The sequence below is a fragment of the Phragmites australis genome, chromosome 13 (genome assembly GCF_958298935.1).
Source record: "Phragmites australis chromosome 13, lpPhrAust1.1, whole genome shotgun sequence".
In the NCBI taxonomy this organism is placed as follows: domain Eukaryota; kingdom Viridiplantae; phylum Streptophyta; class Magnoliopsida; order Poales; family Poaceae; genus Phragmites; species Phragmites australis.
The window spans coordinates 9,372,132-9,390,337 of record NC_084933.1 but is presented as its reverse complement, the minus strand read 5'-3'; the positions used below and the strand labels follow the sequence as shown (position 1 = coordinate 9,390,337).

The window sequence follows — 18,206 nt, the reverse complement described above, 5'->3', positions numbered from 1 at the left end:
AAAATCGATTTTCATGGATTGATTTGGATTAGGAAATTACCGAATGGAATTGAAATGAATTCGAGTTTGAGAGATGTTCAAATTGAATTGCCACACAAAGAACCATAAGAACAACTAAACCAACAAGGCATATGTTCAATTTATTGCAATGATTAATTTAGAAATTAATTTAGTGATCTTTGGAATACTTAGCCAAAATAATATATTTGAATACACACATACAAGTATATACATATTCAAATATATATTTCCTTAATTTTATACTAGTTTAATAATTATAAAAAAATTAATATGGAGAGAATTTTGCTATTTTCTAAAATACTAAAACTCAGGGTGTTACAAAGCATGTGCATGTTTATTAGTCACCTGTATAACTCTTTCAAGTGAATTCACATTTATCAGCTCCTTAAATACAATAGTGAGCTTTTCGTCTCTTGAAGGTAAATTTAAATTTTTACCCTTGTTATCATCTCTTTTAACACGATAAATTTGTTTGATCACTTTTCTCTTACTTTGATCTTTGGACCGATTTCCTTTATCAAAACTGTCAGAGATACTGTTCATCTAATCAGAGTTTCGGTTCATCTTATCGGAAATACTATTCGTGGCTAGAGATACTGATCACTGATTGGAGATATTGTTTATTAGTTATAGGTACTAATTTCATTTTACTACCATAACTGCTATATAAACTAAATCTTGTTATGAACCCATATCTATTTTTTAAGCCTCAAATATTAGGATACAAAGTGTAGTTAGTTCGGTTATAACACGAGTCCCATTATAACTCCAAGTATACCAGGCTAGTAATTCATATTTTTGATTAAATCCACAATCCCTCCCAACCACTCAACTACAGGCTCCTTCTCGTTACCCATTCATTTTTGATCGCCTGTTAGTTCTTCTCGAGTCGTAGGTCAATAAGTTTAATACTGCAGTCAACTATTTTAATTTTAGTTATAAATTATAATTTATAAATTGAATTTGGATACTTACAAATGATACTTACATAAAAATATAATTTTACTATATTTTATTAATATTTAAAATAAAATTATATTCTAAGAATCAACTTAACATCTAAAACAACACTTCTCGAATGAAAAGTAGGAGTAAGATCATCTCCAATTATATTCTCTTCATTTCGTTATTTTTTCGATTCTCTTTCTCGTTTCTATTTCCTTTATTTTTTTTTATTTTTAATAGTTTTTTTTAAAGAGAATCACGAAAGGAAAGAAGAGAAAATCTCATCCTGAAGAGAATAACCTAATAACTTTTTTTTTTGACAAAAATTATAAAAAACTATTAAAATATTAAAAGAAACGAAAATTCATTAACGACGAAAATTTCACCGGCGGAAATCCGTCTAAAGATGCGCACGCAGCTGCCCCTGAGCAACCGCGGCAGTGAGGTCACCCTCACACGGATGATTCACCACCTGGCGAGGCCGCATGCAGGCACACCCACGTGGCACTGCCTCACATAGAGTGTGGGCCCCATCACCATCAGAACCACCATTTCCTCCCATCATCCTTACCTGCACAGCGGCACCGTTGAACGTTCAGAAATATCTCCGCGGGTCAGCGCGCCCACCTGTCACGGCAGCACTGGATGTGGCCGGCTGGCCGCTGGCGAAGATGCCTATATCAGAAGCCTCCAACGCGCCTAGGTTTCCTCTCATCTCACACAGTCACACTGCAGTTTTAGCAGCTGGACACACAGAGCAGGGCCCATTTCTTGGTGGCCTCTTGGGTTTAGTTTTGTTCTTTCTCCAATCTGGTAGCCGATCTGCTGATTTGAAGGTTTCTAGCGCTTGAGAAGTTGCGATGGGCATTGTCGACGTCGTCTCCGAGTTTTGCTCCTTGCCGAGGACTCGCCGGCACATCAAGAAGAGGAAGCAGTTCCAGGTACTGATTGATGTGTGTTTCAGCTTGTATACTCTTCTTGTCTATCCTGCTGTCTCGATCTGTGCTGGGAAAAAAGTATGGATTAATTTTGATGGGAACTTGTGGGTTGTTTCTTGTTCAATCAGACGGTGGAGATGAAGGTGAGGATCGACTGCGAAGGTTGCGAGCGGAAGGTGAAGAAGGCCCTGGAAGACATGAAGGGCGTGAGCTCCGTGGAGGTGGCGGCGAAGCAGAACAAGGTGACTGTGACGGGGTACGTGGACACCGCCAAGGTGATGCGGCGCGTGGCGTACAAGACGGGCAAGCGGGTGGAGCCGTGGCCGTACGTGCCGTACGAGACGGTGGCGCACCCCTACGCCCCAGGCGCCTACGACAAGAAGGCGCCGGCCGGGTACGTGCGCAACGTCGTCGACGACCCCACCGCTGCGCCGCTGGCCCGTGCCTCCTCCACCGAGGTGAGGTACACCGCCGCCTTCAGCGACGAGAACCCCAACGCCTGCTCGGTCATGTAGCTAGCTGCTCGGGTCGGAGCTGGCCGGCCGTGCTTGGTGGCCGGTGTCATGCGGAGTGTGGCCAGGACCCGGAGGAGGCGTCTTTCGTTCTTGCCTCTTCGGAGTAGTTGTTACCTTGTTGGTGTTGGAGTTTTGTTTCCTTTTCTTGCATTGTTATGTTCTGATTTGATGTAAAAGATGTTGATTTGGTGAGGAAGAATCTTCAATAGTACTTAGTAGTAGTATTGTGTAAAGCTACAAAATCAGTGGTCCTCGCACGCAATTATTGATCCTTAGGCGAAAGAGACGTGCAAAACATCGAGCGCGTTTTTGCTATGGATTTGAACTAGGCCGCGCCGATGGCGTTGTTTATTTCAGGGCACTGATAACGTTTGGTATTGTGACGGCGATGGTGAATAAAAACGGTAGTTGCAGGCTTGTGATATGTTTCGTGAAAACTGATTTTTTTTTTTTAGATTATGGAAAAGAGTTCCATGTGATGCACACAGCGGCTAGTTTTGTTTGGTGGGTGACAGTCACGCTGAAACAAATTTAGAATCAAATAATGGAGGATGATGCTACACGATGGTATCAGGTCTCGTGTGCATAATTTCAACCTTGGAATGATTGGGTTTCAGGTTAGGTTTCGCAAAGCTTCAGCTTCGTTTCATCAAGCTTAGCTTCCAAACACTGTCGATGAGTTCGAGTTGGTTTTTACATTTGAACAGTTTCAAGAGAATGTCGCGGGCAGGATTCAACGTTTTCATCAAACTGATTTTCAGGAGAACGTTTGACATCAAGTAGGTTTCAAATACCGGTGCTCGCTCCGCGTGTTGTGCCCGTGCCCGAGATGGGGTAGAAATTCGAATGCGACGGGTGAGCCCCGAGGAGCATATGGTTAAGGGGTCGTTTGGTAGAGCTCTGATTCTGTGGTGAGAGTGATTCTGTAGTGAAAGTAGTGTGGAAGTGATTCTATTTGTAAAATCGTTTGGTATGTTAGTGATGGAAGTGATTCCTGAGATAATATTATGTTGAAATCGAGGAGAATCAGTCGAACATCAGGTGAAAGCTAGATTTTTCAGCTTCCACCTCGCTATACAAAACAGGAAGTAATTCCCGTGCAGAATCACTCCCCGACCAGCCCGTTTGGCAGCGCTGAGAGCAATTCCAGCGCGGAATCAGCTCCCCTGAGGCATACAGCCATATCCGATGAATCCGCTGGTAGATTCTTTTCCCTAAAAGGCTACTACACAAGATTGAGGTTAGATTCCCCTTCCTACATAGGTTTGCTAGATATCAAATTTCTCAATCACCAATATTACAACAGGAAATTGGAAATTTAGGAATTTACCAAAATTCAACAGCTTTAGAGGGACATTAGAGAGATAGGCTAGTCCAACGACAACCGACATTGGCTCACTGCGGTGGCAAAAGACCTGTGGTCAACGTGGGGCGTTGTGGACAAGTTAGCTAGTGGCAACTGACGTCAACAAATTTGGCGGCTCCAACCGTCGTCGCCCACCACAACTGAGGAACATGGCACCAAAAAAAAGGAGAGAAGAGAATACTAAGGGAGGTAACTAGAGGCAAAGATGTTGTGTAGATCCGATGGTGGTGGTGGTTGAGTCGGTTTGATAGAAAAAGAATGTGAAAAAGAGGGAATGAGGGAGGGTAATGTTGAAAAGACATAACTCATGTGAATGGTTAGATCTAGATCCAACCGTCCTAAAAATTGATTGAGATTAGAGATGCAAGTAAGATTAGAGATGAAGTAGTTCTAAATCACCTTTTAGTTAAAAAATTTCTTAATTTAATTGGTGTGAATAAATCTTTATTTTATTTTTTTAAGTTCTAGATCGACCCAATGATCAGAAAATACAAACTTGCACCCCTAACCGGGATAAATGCAATATCTTAAGGCAACTGAAAAGAAATGGACCCTTGACTAAATGTCTACACAAGATTGATGTTACTTGGACAATCTCAGATGAATCGGTCCACCTAGCCGTTCTGCTATTGCGGATATGGGTCAACTGCTGTTCTGGTAAAAACTGTAAACTGACCATCAATGCACAGCATAGACAAGATTTGCTGTGGCATTTAACCTTCAAAGTCGGAGCACATCGAAAGATAGCGAACTAGGAGAACGAAAGCTTACACAACCATGTTTTCAGGTAAGAACACACGGTTCCTCTGTTCATGCTTGATATGTCAGAAGAGCATTATTGCACACACTAAATTTTGGTAATTTTTTTAATATCTTTGGCGTCTAAAAAGGACATGTATTCCACTCCATTCGTTCAAAATGGTTGTCAAAATTCTAGTTCCCTTCTACTCCTGGGTTCTTGATGGTTTTCCAACTGCATCTTCCATGCGTTGGTACCACTCACCAATTTGAGTATTCTCGACCATATCTTTTCCTGCTCTCAAGTACCGGATAGGTCTCAGAACACCGAAGACTGCAAGATCTGCCAAGTTAGGCTTGGAGCCACCTGGACAAATAACGAAAAAGCAACCACACTGTTAGTGTTGGTTCAAACAGAAAATCAATTTATCTAATGTTTACCTTTTCCTAAGCTTATTTATTGCAAATGAATAAAAGGATACCAAGAAAATCTCTTCCATTCAGGGCTTCTATCCATGTGTTGGCAGCATCATACAAAGAAGAACGCTCATCAGTTATATTGTATTTCTTCTTTAGCTTCTTAGATACCATGTACATGGCCGCAGCACCAGCATACTTCACAGCAAACCTCTCTGTAAAACTGAAATTACCTGCATCATATAAGGTTTGGAGGACAACAGCATTGTTATATGTAAATAAGAAACAGAATCATGTCTCACATAAGACAAGTAAATTTGAGTAATCATCACATCAATTGATACAATATCATATATAATATAGTTATTTAGTCCAAATGCTAAACTGGGAGATAAATAAGAGAACCCCTACTGCACACATTTTTCTGGACTAGCATTTTTGGAAATGTTTTAGCCCTCTTGATAGGAAACAACCCTTTATGTACGAGGCAGCATTGACAGATTGTATTGGATAATGTGTTTACTTTCAAAATGCATTAGGCACAAATTGCACTCAAGTCAAAGTTCATCAATAATCAAAGGGACGTCCAAACACAAACGAGACTCTATGCTATTTGTTTGCAGGGTTCACAAGATCAAAATGTTTGTGTCAGGTATCGTGTACAGAACTTAAATTTTATTTGCAAGCAGCATGGATGCCTAATGTGATTCCAGACATACCTTACGAGTTCTCGTGAATTGAAAGTCAATTGTCACGACACAAAAATAAAAGAAGAAAAAAGATTAAAAAATAGAAATATACTATGCTGTCCTTGAATACTAAAGCTCACATGACTGCTAGTTAAAAATACTAAGTAATGCTATGTCATCTAAAAAATGGGTAGTAATTTCCAAAGAAATATTTTAGTTTCTTAGCTTCCAAATATTTCAAAATTTAAATTGACATTCTAGCAGATCTGTAGTGAACCATATGACAGGCCCCAGTAATTCTTTTAGATGCACAATGTTCCCAAGCAAAACATCCAAGTAAATAGCACGGTGCTTTGATGACAAACAATGAGAAAGAGATGATGTAAGTGTAACATCTATGCAGACTTATGGGGGTGAAGGGTCGCCAGCTATTTAGAAGCAGCCACCAAAGAGAACATTTCTCTTGCCACTCTATATGTGCGTGTTCATGGTGGTGCCATGGTTAACACACTTCTTCAAGTTTGCCACTCCAAAATTGGGTTTCATAGGGCAGGGCTAAACTACAGATGTAACAAAAGATAATGGTGCCCCTGCCCTTCATTTCTGTCAAGAATATAGGAAGATTTGAGAAACGTATGGGGGTGAAAGTGGAGAATGAAATATAAGTTCTGAATATTCCTTAATACGTTCCCTGTTCCATCCAACACAGAGCAACCCAGGAGAGGGCCTCTACTTTCAGGCAAGGGCATAATAGTCTTGTGTGGGGGCCCTACTCTGAATCTCTGATACTCTATTAAAGGCATATAAGTTTTAAGCACTCCATTAATAAGTTCTCACTGGTTGGTGGCTCTTATTTTTTTCCCCACAACTGCATCTCTTTTTTTTTTCTCAAACAAGCAGGAGGCTGTGTCTCCTTTCATTAAAGAAGAAGAGTAACTGCATCTCTTGTGATGAGCACAACCTGTTTAGTGAAATGCCATGTAGAAGATGGGTGACCATTTCTTTTGGCGAGGGAAAAAAGGGTGATGGCAAAGGAGCCTACTGAAGATAGTGTTGGGCTATTGGCACAAAAGCTGAAAATTGATGTGCTAGCCAAAATGAAGAGCAAGCATAATTCTACTATGATTTGAAGCAGATATGCTTTTCGTCATTGTTCATTATGGAATTCAGAATTTCATAACTTCCTATCAGCATGATTGCAAGCAGATATCACCCAAATACCACCACTCACTCTGACTATGTAATTGTAATTTTGTTCCTTATGTAATCCTTAATAACTAGAAGTGTGAGCTTAAACCTGAAGGTATTCAGTGATAGTGGGAAAAGTTCACTTCACGCAATTCAATTTTGCGGGAGATGAAAGATATTGAATGTATATCTCTAGAGTTTAAAGTATGAAAAGAAAGTAAATATAGCAGGTTACATAGAACAGAGTTGAGAATTTATTGGGTTACCATGTTTTGCAATGTAGTCAAAGGATTCTAGAGCTTCTGAAGTTGTCCGATATATGTTAGGAGACAAGATATGCACAAGGTGTTCATCAACCCACCTAGATCAGAGAAAAATTAGAAGAAAATGACAAATTCTAGTAGACAACCACATGATTTACGCATAATTATTAGTGGTGGGGCAAGCAGGATTCAGAAAACTGTTTCCGTAAGAATAGCTCGTGATTGGTATAGATAAGGTCAGTACAGGCAGCTGGGTTTGCACTAGTTTCTTGGAACATGGGTGCAAGCAGACTTCAAGGGAAAATATGTCATTTGCAAATATTTCAAAGAACTAGCAAAACGTTAAATTTAACGAGGACAATTTATTTTATTATTTGTTTTCTTTAATATTTTTTTGTTAACTCATTTTCATCTAAGTGACTCAATAAATCTTGCACCTGCCATTCCCAAAGACAAGTACAAATGAACCTGTGCATAAGGGAAAAGAACAATGTAAGGCCATGCTACCACTGCTAAAAATGAAATCACTTAAAACGTTATTCCTTCCAACTTCCAAAACAACGGGATGAACAGAAATTTTGCAATGAGGTAAGCTATAAATTACATAGTAACCAATGCAACAAGTAAAATGGACATCAGCAGGTCCTATCATACTAGAAACAAAATAGTTTCAGTGGAATATTTCAAAAGAAAATAATAAGTGTTTGTGTTTTCAAACAATGTGCATGCATAGAATTAAAATTAATAGCACTATAACACAAAAGCTAAATAATGAGAGAACCAAGAATAAGGGATCAAATCATGCATACTAATTGCACAGGCAATTAATGAAAGTAATAGAAAAGCTACCTTCGCCATTTTGCTTCCTCTTCATTAGTGAGTTCATCATCAGGATTGATCCTGCGCTTCAATATATTGATTATATCTGCCAATAAGAGATTACAACAAATGCAAAAAGAATTCAGAGTTTGCAACTATAACAATGTAAAGGAGACAAAGATCACGACCAGAAAGTGTAACCTGATGAATCAACAAGCTGTTCACCATCTACTGTCAAAATTGGGACCTTCTTGTAATCAGACCACTTGATTTCCTTTTTGCTCAATGGATTAACTTCCACAACTTTGTATGGTATATCATGATAGTCTAAAAAGGCTGAGATGAAGGCAATAAAACAAGGTTAGTGTCATGGCGGTGGGAACATCAATATTCAATAACAGAACAAGATATTGTTCTCAGGCAATCAACTTCTATAGTTCCTCGTTACCAATGTTGTTATGAAATGTGAGAACCGAGCAATAGCTCACTTGGTGGAGCCTCCAGCTGAGAGGCCGTTCACCCGGGCTTGAACCCATGTGCTCACAAAAATTGGGTACCTCTCAGAGAACTGGTTTCAACAAATTTCCTGGCCAGCCAGGGTTCGATATTCCCCTCCTTTAAGACGAAGCCATGGGGATGCCACCCGTGATGAGTTTTTTTATTGTTGTTATGAAATGTTAATACTAACGTTGTCATATACTCCCTTAGGTCATAATTACTTGACGCTTTCACCAAAATCCGATCAAACTTTTAAAACTTTGACAGTCAATAACTTCCAAAATATTTAGTTTGGAAACATAAAAACCATACGTGTAATTTGTCTTGAAAAATATTTTCATAATAGTGTTTTTTTATTAGATATTATAACTATATTCTAATAGAAAATAGTGGTCAAAATTGCACATCAAAGACCATGAAAAGTAAAAAAAAAAAAGTCATGTATTTTTTTAAAGGATGGGGTATGTATTCATTTCATCAGTAGTTGTGTTTAGATATCTAACTATTATTTGACTGCACTACATATATGTTAAAAGCTTTTGTAACAAGCTATGTCAGCCCATGGCCGACACAGCTTGTTATAAAACTAAAGACAAATTGTCATTCCGAAATTCAGAAGGGAGTAAACAATAATCATACTTCAAATGAAGTAGATGCAATGCGAGTGGTCGAACGCAATTGCGACCATGACTCCCTCAGGGAGCCCGCCACAAGGTCCGAGTAGGTCACATCTTGGGCTGTGTTCTTGGGCACCGAGAGATGGGTGGAGAGGAGAACTACTAGGACCACCGGCGTCGCCATGGCCACTTTACTAGAGAGATGGTGAGATTGGGACTTGGGACTTGGGAAAGAAGAGTAGAGAAACCAATTACAGGTTCCTTCATACGTGCACATGGCAGGCCGCAGAGTAGATGCCGTCGCCGTCGTCGTCGTCGCCCTTCATATGGGCACATGGCAGGTAGCAGCATGAGTGGCACACCGTAGTGGAAGAGGAGGCAACACCAGCGCACTCTCCGACCTCACATGTCTTCATCTTCCTTGGCTCCAATCAAGTAGATGCAATGCGAGTCGTCAAACGCAATTGCGACCACGACTCCCTCAGGGAGCCCGCCACGAGGTCCGAGTAGGTCACATCTCGGGCTATGTTTTTGGGCAGCGAGAGACGGGTGGAGAGGAGAACTGCTAGAACCACCGACGTCGCCATGGCCACTTTGCCAGAGAGGAGAGATTAGGACTTGGGACTTGGGAAAGAGGAGTAGAGAAACAAAGAAAGTGGAGTAGAACTCGATTATAGGTTCCTTGATTGGTCTTGGTTAAGTTCAAATACAATCTCTAATCTGACTCAACCTTTACACTTGTTGAGAAAACGGTGTGTGCGCACATGTCCCTATCAAAGTATTTCCAATATAAAATGGGAGAGTACAACTCTTTGCTACGTCCCCACATATTTGTGTAACAAGAACATCCCTATCCCTTGGACTATCTCAATCTAATGGCTCATATTCATGACGCACTTAAGCTATTGAATTGTAATCAAATGTCCCAAATTCAACTGGTTTTCATACCATCACTTAATACATTAAATATAGCACAAATTCCACTAATACAATCCCTGATTATAATGCCAATGGGTCAATCAAGATAAATATGACCCTTCTTATGGCCGCGCCCCTCTCCTAGAAATTGCGTGTCTTTCTACTCGCATCCCCTCCTTCATGGTGGCTATTGCTGTCACGTGCTCGCTTGTGCTCTTGGCTGCCAAATATACCTCTTTTTCCACAGAACAAATGCTATTTAGCAACATAAGTGGTGACATCACTATCCAACGTGAGCAGCATGCCAACATGGGAGTGCTTGGATATGAAGAGGATGGACAAAAAGAACATGGTGGCATGCATTGTTAGAGTAAATCCTTGTGTCTAGTTAGTTCAATCCTGTTTGCTATCGGTACTGGATTTGCTACAATACCAATGATGAAGTAAGCAGTGCCTCTGCTACATGGGTCTTGCTACAGTGCTAACAGCAAAAAGGATTAAACTAACTACACACAATGATTTTCTCTAACAATACTCCCCATAAGCCTTGTGTATTTGCTTAAGTTTGATCTGGACCATTCCAATCCTAGCTCTAACCTCTTGGAACCGAACTCTCCCTAATGCCTTTGTTAAGAGGTCTACGAGCTGGTCCTTGGTGCCAATGAAGTATGCACTAACACTCCTGTTGTCCAAGCACTCCCTGCCTGTGCCATTGGAGCCGTCGACTGCCCCCTTCTTCCGCAGTGCTGGCGCACAGCGACGGGCATTGGTGCTACCCAAGGACCCTTGGCCATGCTTCCGCACTCATGCGCGCGAGCCATTGCTCCTTGGTGAGTAACTTACCGCCGATGGCAGGGGATTCTTCCGGTTCGAGACGATCGTCCACCGCCTTTAGCCTCCCAGTCACTTCCTCCAGCATGAGCGTCAAGAGATCGAGAAGAGTCTCGATGGACAGAGCAATCTACAACAATCTCTTAGTGACTACTCGCAGATATTTTTCTACCACCTTCTGTCCTTCGATCGTGTCTCCGAGCGTGACAAGGTTGGTGATGAGACCAGAGACATATCGCGAAATCATCGATAGTCTCCCCATCATGGAATGAAATTGCCTCGAATTCCTTCCATAGCTGTTACACCGAGGCCTTGCGGACGCGATTGTCATCGACGCACATCGACGGGATGGCGTTCCAAAGTCTGCTTGGCGCTCGTTTTGACAGCGAGCATGCCAATCATCTCCTGGGGCACGACACAGAGGATGGCCTCTAGGGCCATGCGATCTTCCTGGAATGCCGCATCGCCTGACTCACTACATCCCAAAGGCCGCAAGCCTCCAGCATGACCTTCATGAGCAGGCTCCAGTCGACGTAGTTGCTTGACAGCGAGCATGCCAATCATCTCCTGGGGCACGACACGAAGGATGGCCTTCAAGGCCATGCGATCTTCCTGAAATGCCGCATCACCTGACTCACTGCATCCCAAAGGCCGCAAGCCTCCAGCACGACCTTCATGAGCAGGCTCCAGTCGACGTAGTTGCTTGACAGCGAGCATGCCAATCATCTCCTGGGGCACGACACGGAGGATGGCCTCCAGGGCCATGCGATCTTCCTGGAATGCCGCATCGCCTGACTCACTGCGTCCCAAAGGCCGCAAGCCTCCAGCATGACCTTCATGAGCAGGCTCCAGTCGACGTAATTGCTCCGGGTACGACGTGCCACCAACCTCCTTGACTACACGCTGGACGACCACATCGCGACCACCAACATCTTGGTGTCGCAATCGTCGTGGCAGCAGCGACGGGGAGTTGCAGCAGTTGAACTACCTCCGGAGACTCAAAGCCACACCACTTGTAGGAGTCGATGTGACAAGCCAAATAGCTTAAACATGTCATTAAGCATGATAAGCATCATTAGCTTCATGTTTAATTGTTTTGAACAATTATTAACATGTAATTTCAATTAAACATAAATTGTGAAAATTAGGGTTCAGTGGTGCTTTGTGAAGAAACTCACATATTTGCTATGCAACATAAGGTTGGAAACAATTTTAGAAATTAGTCCATGTTAAATGAAGAATATTAGTGATTTTTCCCAAATTTTTGGGAATGATTCATAAAATTGCCATTGATGGTCGCCCTCCGATCGTCGCCAGCGACCACACACCCCTCAGTCAGGTCCCCCGCGTCGTTCTAAGGCTCTTGCTACCCTCCCCGGCTGATCCCTGCCGCTCCTTCGCCGCCGGCGAGGTCTGGCCAGCCGCCAGCCTTGGCCACCCACGGCTCGGTCGATTTTGACCGAGTCAGTAGCCCCCGACCCCACTGCTCATGACTATGGCTAGCAGGTTCCCCGATGTAAAAAGGATTTAGACCTTTTAATATTCGGTAAAACCAGAAAATGTGAATTTGAATATTGGTTCAACTAGTAATTCGGCTGAAAGTTGTAAAATGCATAGAAAATAGAATATTGCTCCAAAAATAGTGAAACCAATTTTGTTGGATTTGTATGATTATAATCTACATGATAAAAATACTGGGAGCTATGAAATATGTATTTAAATTTCATGGGTTAATAAAATAGGTTTGATCTTCATTAATCCATAATTAATTATTGATAGCTCCAATTTTGTAAATCTTGTTAATTGATTCCCTGCTCATTACAAATAATCACCCTCATATTAAGTATGAATTAATTTTCTAATTAAGCCTAAGCTTTGTGTTAAGCTTAATTAATTCAAGAAATAATTAAATGCTCCGCATTAATCCAAATTAGGAAATCTTTGATGCTTTAAGCTCAGGTCATGATGCATTGCATCTCCACTGTTGACATACATTGTGGAGCATCTGTCACTGCGTGTCATTTATGCTCATCATTGCATACGTTCTTCATTAGTGAACAAAGAGGTTCGGAGCGTAACGCAAGCGCGATCGAGGACAACGCCAACCTTTTGCATTTCTGTGAGTTCTGTTTGAGAAGTATTGGACAAACCCCAGAGCAGCAAGGCAAGCATCTAAGCATACTGCACCCTTTGTTCAAATTAAATAAAGTCTAAAATTAATAAATTATGCTTTATGTACGCATGTGTTGAGTCCAGTGTCAGGTTGATATGAGTAGAACCTATGTTGATGTATTATCTCTACCTTGACTTATTGATGAATCTTTATCCTTGTAGCTTTGATGATATAGTTGGTGTCTAGTTTTAAGGATTATTCGAAATGCTTAGCAATGCTTAGGTCTTCGGTAAAAGTCGAGCGACGGTGCTACAGTTGTTCGTACGCCTAGGGCTTAATCACTGATCACAGATACAAAGATGAGGTTGAGATGGATGGTTAAAATGTGAGATTGAGGCAAGATGTGGACGGTGTTAGAGGTATCTTTTGCCCAGGAGGAGTCCTCTGGGTAGTTCGGGAGAGGAGCTCAGGTGCCATAGACCGCTTGCATCGTTTAATGACGTTCGTCGGTACAATTGGCTCTAGCACTTTCCGTACTCACCACATGTTGATCTAATGGTAAGGTAAGCCGATTATCATATGCCGTGCCTACACTTGACTTGCGGCTCTATGACGCGTAAGAGAAAAAGAAAAGGAGAAGCAAGGTGACGGGGAGTCGGAGGTGTCCGGAACACGCTCGGGATAACCCCGGTGCCATAGGGGCATTGCAAATGGGTGGTTCTGGGTATGAGAAAGGTTGACTCGAGTACCCCTTGTGTCTACTTTTGCGAGTAACACAAGCCGAATGGTATTCGAGTCGTGTGGATAAAGTTGTACCACCTGCAGGGTGTAAAAACATTTTGAAATATCGCGCTCTCGGTCATGAGCATGCTATTGTTTCATTTGTATCGGTCGTAGAGTTTACGAATGTGGGATAAGTTAATGGTATGATGGAAATGGTTGGTAGATTTTTGTTGATGAGATGGTTCTTTTCGCATATGTTTATGTTGGACCTTTTTACTCTATGTCCATGTTGGCTAAGTGTAGGTGCTCACACATGTGTCTAGGTTGTTTACCACATATGTTTTATTTAACCTTGTGACATACTCTTGCTAACAGCTCAATGCATAATCCTTGGAGTGGAGCTATATATGTGCTCTATATGGTTTAAGTCTTGCGAGTACCTTCGTACACATGTCTGCGCTTTCAGGTTCTGCTGGTGAGGGTGATGCATTGTTTGGCTATTTCGTGCCTGCCGATGCAGGTGGTGGGCAAGAGTAGTGCATACTACTCTGGTGAGGCATAATTTTTAGGGTGGAGCCTAAGGGCATATGACTCCAGTCTCCTTTTGTTGTTATTAAGGTTTTAATCTTCCGCTGCGTAGTTTCTTTTTATGTAAACGGTTGCAAATGATTGCATGCTTAAGAACTTGTAATCTAACTTTAATTACCCGCTCTTTCTTAAGCTATGTTGTGATGTACATGTTAGAAAGACATGTGTTCCGATCTTAGACACAAAACACGTATCGGGACTATCGGGATGGTATTCTGATTAATCATTGAGGTTGTGATTATGAATAATGATATTTCTGATGATTAATTAGAATACTGTTTGGACAGTTCCTCATAGTCGGCATCATCGGAATCGATCAACCCTGACTCTTGATACCAAATGTTGGAGTTGATCCTGTGAGAGGTGGGTTGTAAGGATACACACGAGCACACACTGGACACAGGAATTTCTCAGAAGAAATCTTTTCTTTTCCTTGAGAAACAAAACAGCTTTTGATATTTATTCAAACACCTAAAAGACTATAGCTGCTACAGCCTCTACTGCTTCTATTGGATTGAAGCTCTTATAATTGGTGTCAATCAAGGTTTCATTTACCGACCGGAGCTCGGTTACCGAGCTCCGGCGGTAACCGAAAATGCGCGATAACCGCGGTTACCGGTCAAAAATTCAAAAAAATTCGGAGAAAATTCATTCGGCAAATTTTAATTTTTTGCGAAAAAATCATGTTTTTGCCCTCTCGGTAACCGAGCGATTTGGGTCGGTTACCGAGCGGTTTGGGTCGGTTACCGAGCGATTTTCTCGCATTTTTGATTCAATCGGTTACCAAGCGGTTTGGGTCGGTAACCGCTCGGTTTTCTCGATTTATCAAGCGGTTTTATCGAATTTCAGCGCAGTTCAACAAAAAACCTAAAAAAGGGTTTCAATCTTGTAAAATCAATAACTAATTCATCCGAGCTTCAAATCAAGTGAAACAAATTTTGTTGGCTCCCTTGTAACATGATCTACATGATAAAAGTATTTATACTCATAAAAAAGTTCAAAATTTTCTGTGAGAAATTTTATTTGTTAAACCAAGGTAAATGCATAGTTTACTCTTTGCTAATCCAAAAATCATGAAACTAATTTTGTTAGTCTTCTTACATGATCCTATATCTTTTAAAAATATATGAACTCATGAATTAGTTATTGTAACATGCATGATTGTGTAAATGTGTTGCGACTAGATTAATTCATAACTGACCCATCACACCTTAAAAATTAGTGAAACCACTTTCATTAGCTTATTTATATTATGATTTACGTAGAAAAAATAATAGTAGACATGAAAAAATTAATTACAGTGATGTTTCTTAACATATTCACTTTATGCTTGTGAACTTTGTAAAAATCATAGAGAATTTAATAAAACTCTAAATAAAGTGAAATCAATTTTAAAGATTCTCTTAAAATACGTTTTATACAAGAAAAATATGTGTTTGCATGTTACACTTTTCCTTAACGTGAGTTAATAATTGAGCCGCGCGCTTCAATTTTTTTCAAACTTTCTCCCTGTAGAATATGATGCAAACGACATTATTTTTGAAAAAAAATTTCACAGAAGTTCTTAGAATTATGTCTAGTTTTTTTTAAGATTTTTTTTGAATTTTTTTTAAATTTTTTTATTTTTTCGAATTTTTTGAATTCAAATTTCGGTTACCGAGTGGTTTTTGAAATCGGACCGGACCGGGATGGTCGGTAACCGCGATTTTTGAGCGGTTACCGACGGTTTTTTGAACCCTGGTGTCAATAGGGGGTGTGCTGCCCTATTTGTTACAGTACCGCGATGTAAACAGTGACATCTGCTACAGTAGTCTGCTACAGTGCCAACAGTAAAAGGGATTAAACTAACTGCACACGAGGATTTACTCTAACATGCAGCATGATCACAGCTCCATTAGAGCTGGAGGTGATAGGGACAAACGACATTGAGGCAACACGGGGCGACATTGTTGTACAATGTGCAATTGTGAAAATACAGTAATCCTTTCTACCATAATTGTGCAATCCATTACCTATAAGTTAATCAGCACACCTTCTAATACAGTCCTAATTTAAAGCCCCAACTACTCTCTGCTATCTAATAGGGCATGCACCGTCCTCACCTGCAGCCATCTAGCACTCCTCCAGAAAGGTCAAGACTACTTCATTTGGTATTGCCAAAGCTATCAATAAGCGCAGGAAATATGGTATCTACACTGCTTGAGAACCTTGGTCAAGACTCCTGACTTAATTTGGATCAACAAATTTTGGAAGTAATTAAGCTTATTTACCATTCCCAGTCAGAAAAACTTATTTGCCATGCAACTTCAACATATACACTGTTAGTTCTAAATATTAACCATCCAGTATTGAATCGATTGGCATCTTACATATATGCTTAACAAAAACAAGGTCAAGAAATCGGAAACACAAGAACTGTTCAACCAACCATGAAAATTCTTGGAATTGATAATGACTATTGGCAATCTATTTCTTGGAATTGATAACTCACATTTGGATGTGTGGTTCTGCTGAACTAACAGAAGACATTTTAACAAGACAACAGTTTTGGGTTGATATTTCCTTGGCATTTGCTTGTCGTATCAAAAACACAAGGAGCTGAAAGATGGAATTCACTCTCATTGGCTATCTTTTCAGTGTTCATTTTTATTTTGTATTTGAAGCCATGAGAAGTCAGTACTTACATTAGAACGTGTGTATGTTGCAGAACATGGTGCCCTGAAATATAACTTTTGAAAAAAGAAAGCTTTGTTGGCCTATGGGGTGCATGCCTCATTTCTGTTTGTACTCTGGATGTGATGAAAGATAACACATATCCTGTGAGTTCTGTCAACAGAATGCATAGAGTTTTGAATGAATGATCCATTCTTGAATTTGCCAGATTAGGTTGATCTATTTTGTCTGTTTTATGCGTCAACACGAACAAAGCAAAGCACTCTGCATTTGACTACTTGATGCAATGTGCCTTTTATCTTCTAAAATTCTTCATATAGTTCTGCACAAAAGACTTCCTTGCCTTTTATTTGTGTACTTGATTTCGGCTCCAGATCAAGAGGCTAGAGTCGTAAAGTTGGCTCCACATTAAGTGGATGTCCCAATCACTGGACTTTAGTAGTAATTATAATGATAATATAATAATAATCTGAACAACAACATCAAAATCTATTTGATCCCAGAAGTCTCTACAGCGAAAATTGACCGGGACCACTGATTAAGTTTCAAATGTGACTTAGATCGGAAGGGAAGGAAAAAAACGTTTATAAACAGTTCTACTGCGGCATGTAAAACGCGAGCCTGGAGCACTGATCGGAGCAAGGTAGACTAACCTCTGACCTTGTTGCAGAAGGGGCACGCCTGGTACTGGTACAGCACCACGGTCTGCGACAACAGATCCGGCGGCGGCCGCTCCTTCGCCTTGGCCTCCACCGCCGCAACAGTAGCGAAAGTAAGGGAGAAGGATACCGCGCCGGCGACCCCGGCCGGCACCGCCCTCAAGGATGGAGACGGCGAACGAGGCGGCGGCACCGGGGCGCACAACCGCACGCCCGCAGCGGGGGAGGCCCCGCCTTGGAGAGCGCGCACGGAGAGGAGGAGCGAGCGGGAGGCGAGGGTTTGCGCCGCTCTCAGGGACCTCATCGTGGTGAATAGGTTCTAGGGTTTGAAGCGTGTAGCCTGGTCGCCGCCAGGAAAGGAATTGATCGGAGGGTTTTTTGTTTTAAGAGTTTTTTAGGAGCACCATATTGCTCCCATACCACTGTTTTTTCACGATTGCAAAAATACCACCAGTTTTGCTATGCTGCTCAAACTCGTCAATTCCATCGTGGAGGCCATTCCGGTTTAGTATTTGGGGTATATTCGGGTACCCGTGCTGATGAGGATATATATATTATGTATATTTTTAAAAGGATATACGAAAATTATCTGACCTTATCCGATACGAATTGAGGGTAGCCATCCGGGAGTAAAGTATAGTGATAGAATATAAGGAAGTATATGGTTTCAAATTAGGAAATTATCTC

The 18,206-nt window shown here is 41.1% G+C and overlaps 2 protein-coding genes across 2 annotated transcripts; one reads left to right on the top strand and one right to left on the bottom strand.

Moving 5' to 3' along the window:
• The first annotated feature begins 1,658 nt into the window (after nt 1-1,658).
• Nucleotides 1,659-2,674, top strand: LOC133889225 (heavy metal-associated isoprenylated plant protein 27-like). The gene is made up of 2 exons (XM_062329717.1): nt 1,659-1,907; nt 2,033-2,674. Exons 1-2 carry the CDS (start codon nt 1,827-1,829, stop codon nt 2,417-2,419), a joined length of 468 nt encoding a protein of 155 aa, XP_062185701.1. The 5' UTR covers nt 1,659-1,826; the 3' UTR covers nt 2,420-2,674.
• A 1,783-nt stretch (nt 2,675-4,457) lies between these two features.
• Nucleotides 4,458-17,905, bottom strand: LOC133888490 (uncharacterized). Its single transcript, XM_062328762.1, has 6 exons — nt 17,514-17,905; nt 8,101-8,235; nt 7,930-8,005; nt 7,084-7,178; nt 5,006-5,173; nt 4,458-4,890 (listed from the first exon to the last, which is right to left on the bottom strand). Exons 1-6 carry the CDS (start codon nt 17,821-17,823, stop codon nt 4,730-4,732), a joined length of 945 nt encoding a protein of 314 aa, XP_062184746.1. The 5' UTR covers nt 17,824-17,905; the 3' UTR covers nt 4,458-4,729.
• Between the last annotated feature and the right edge of the window lie 301 nt (nt 17,906-18,206).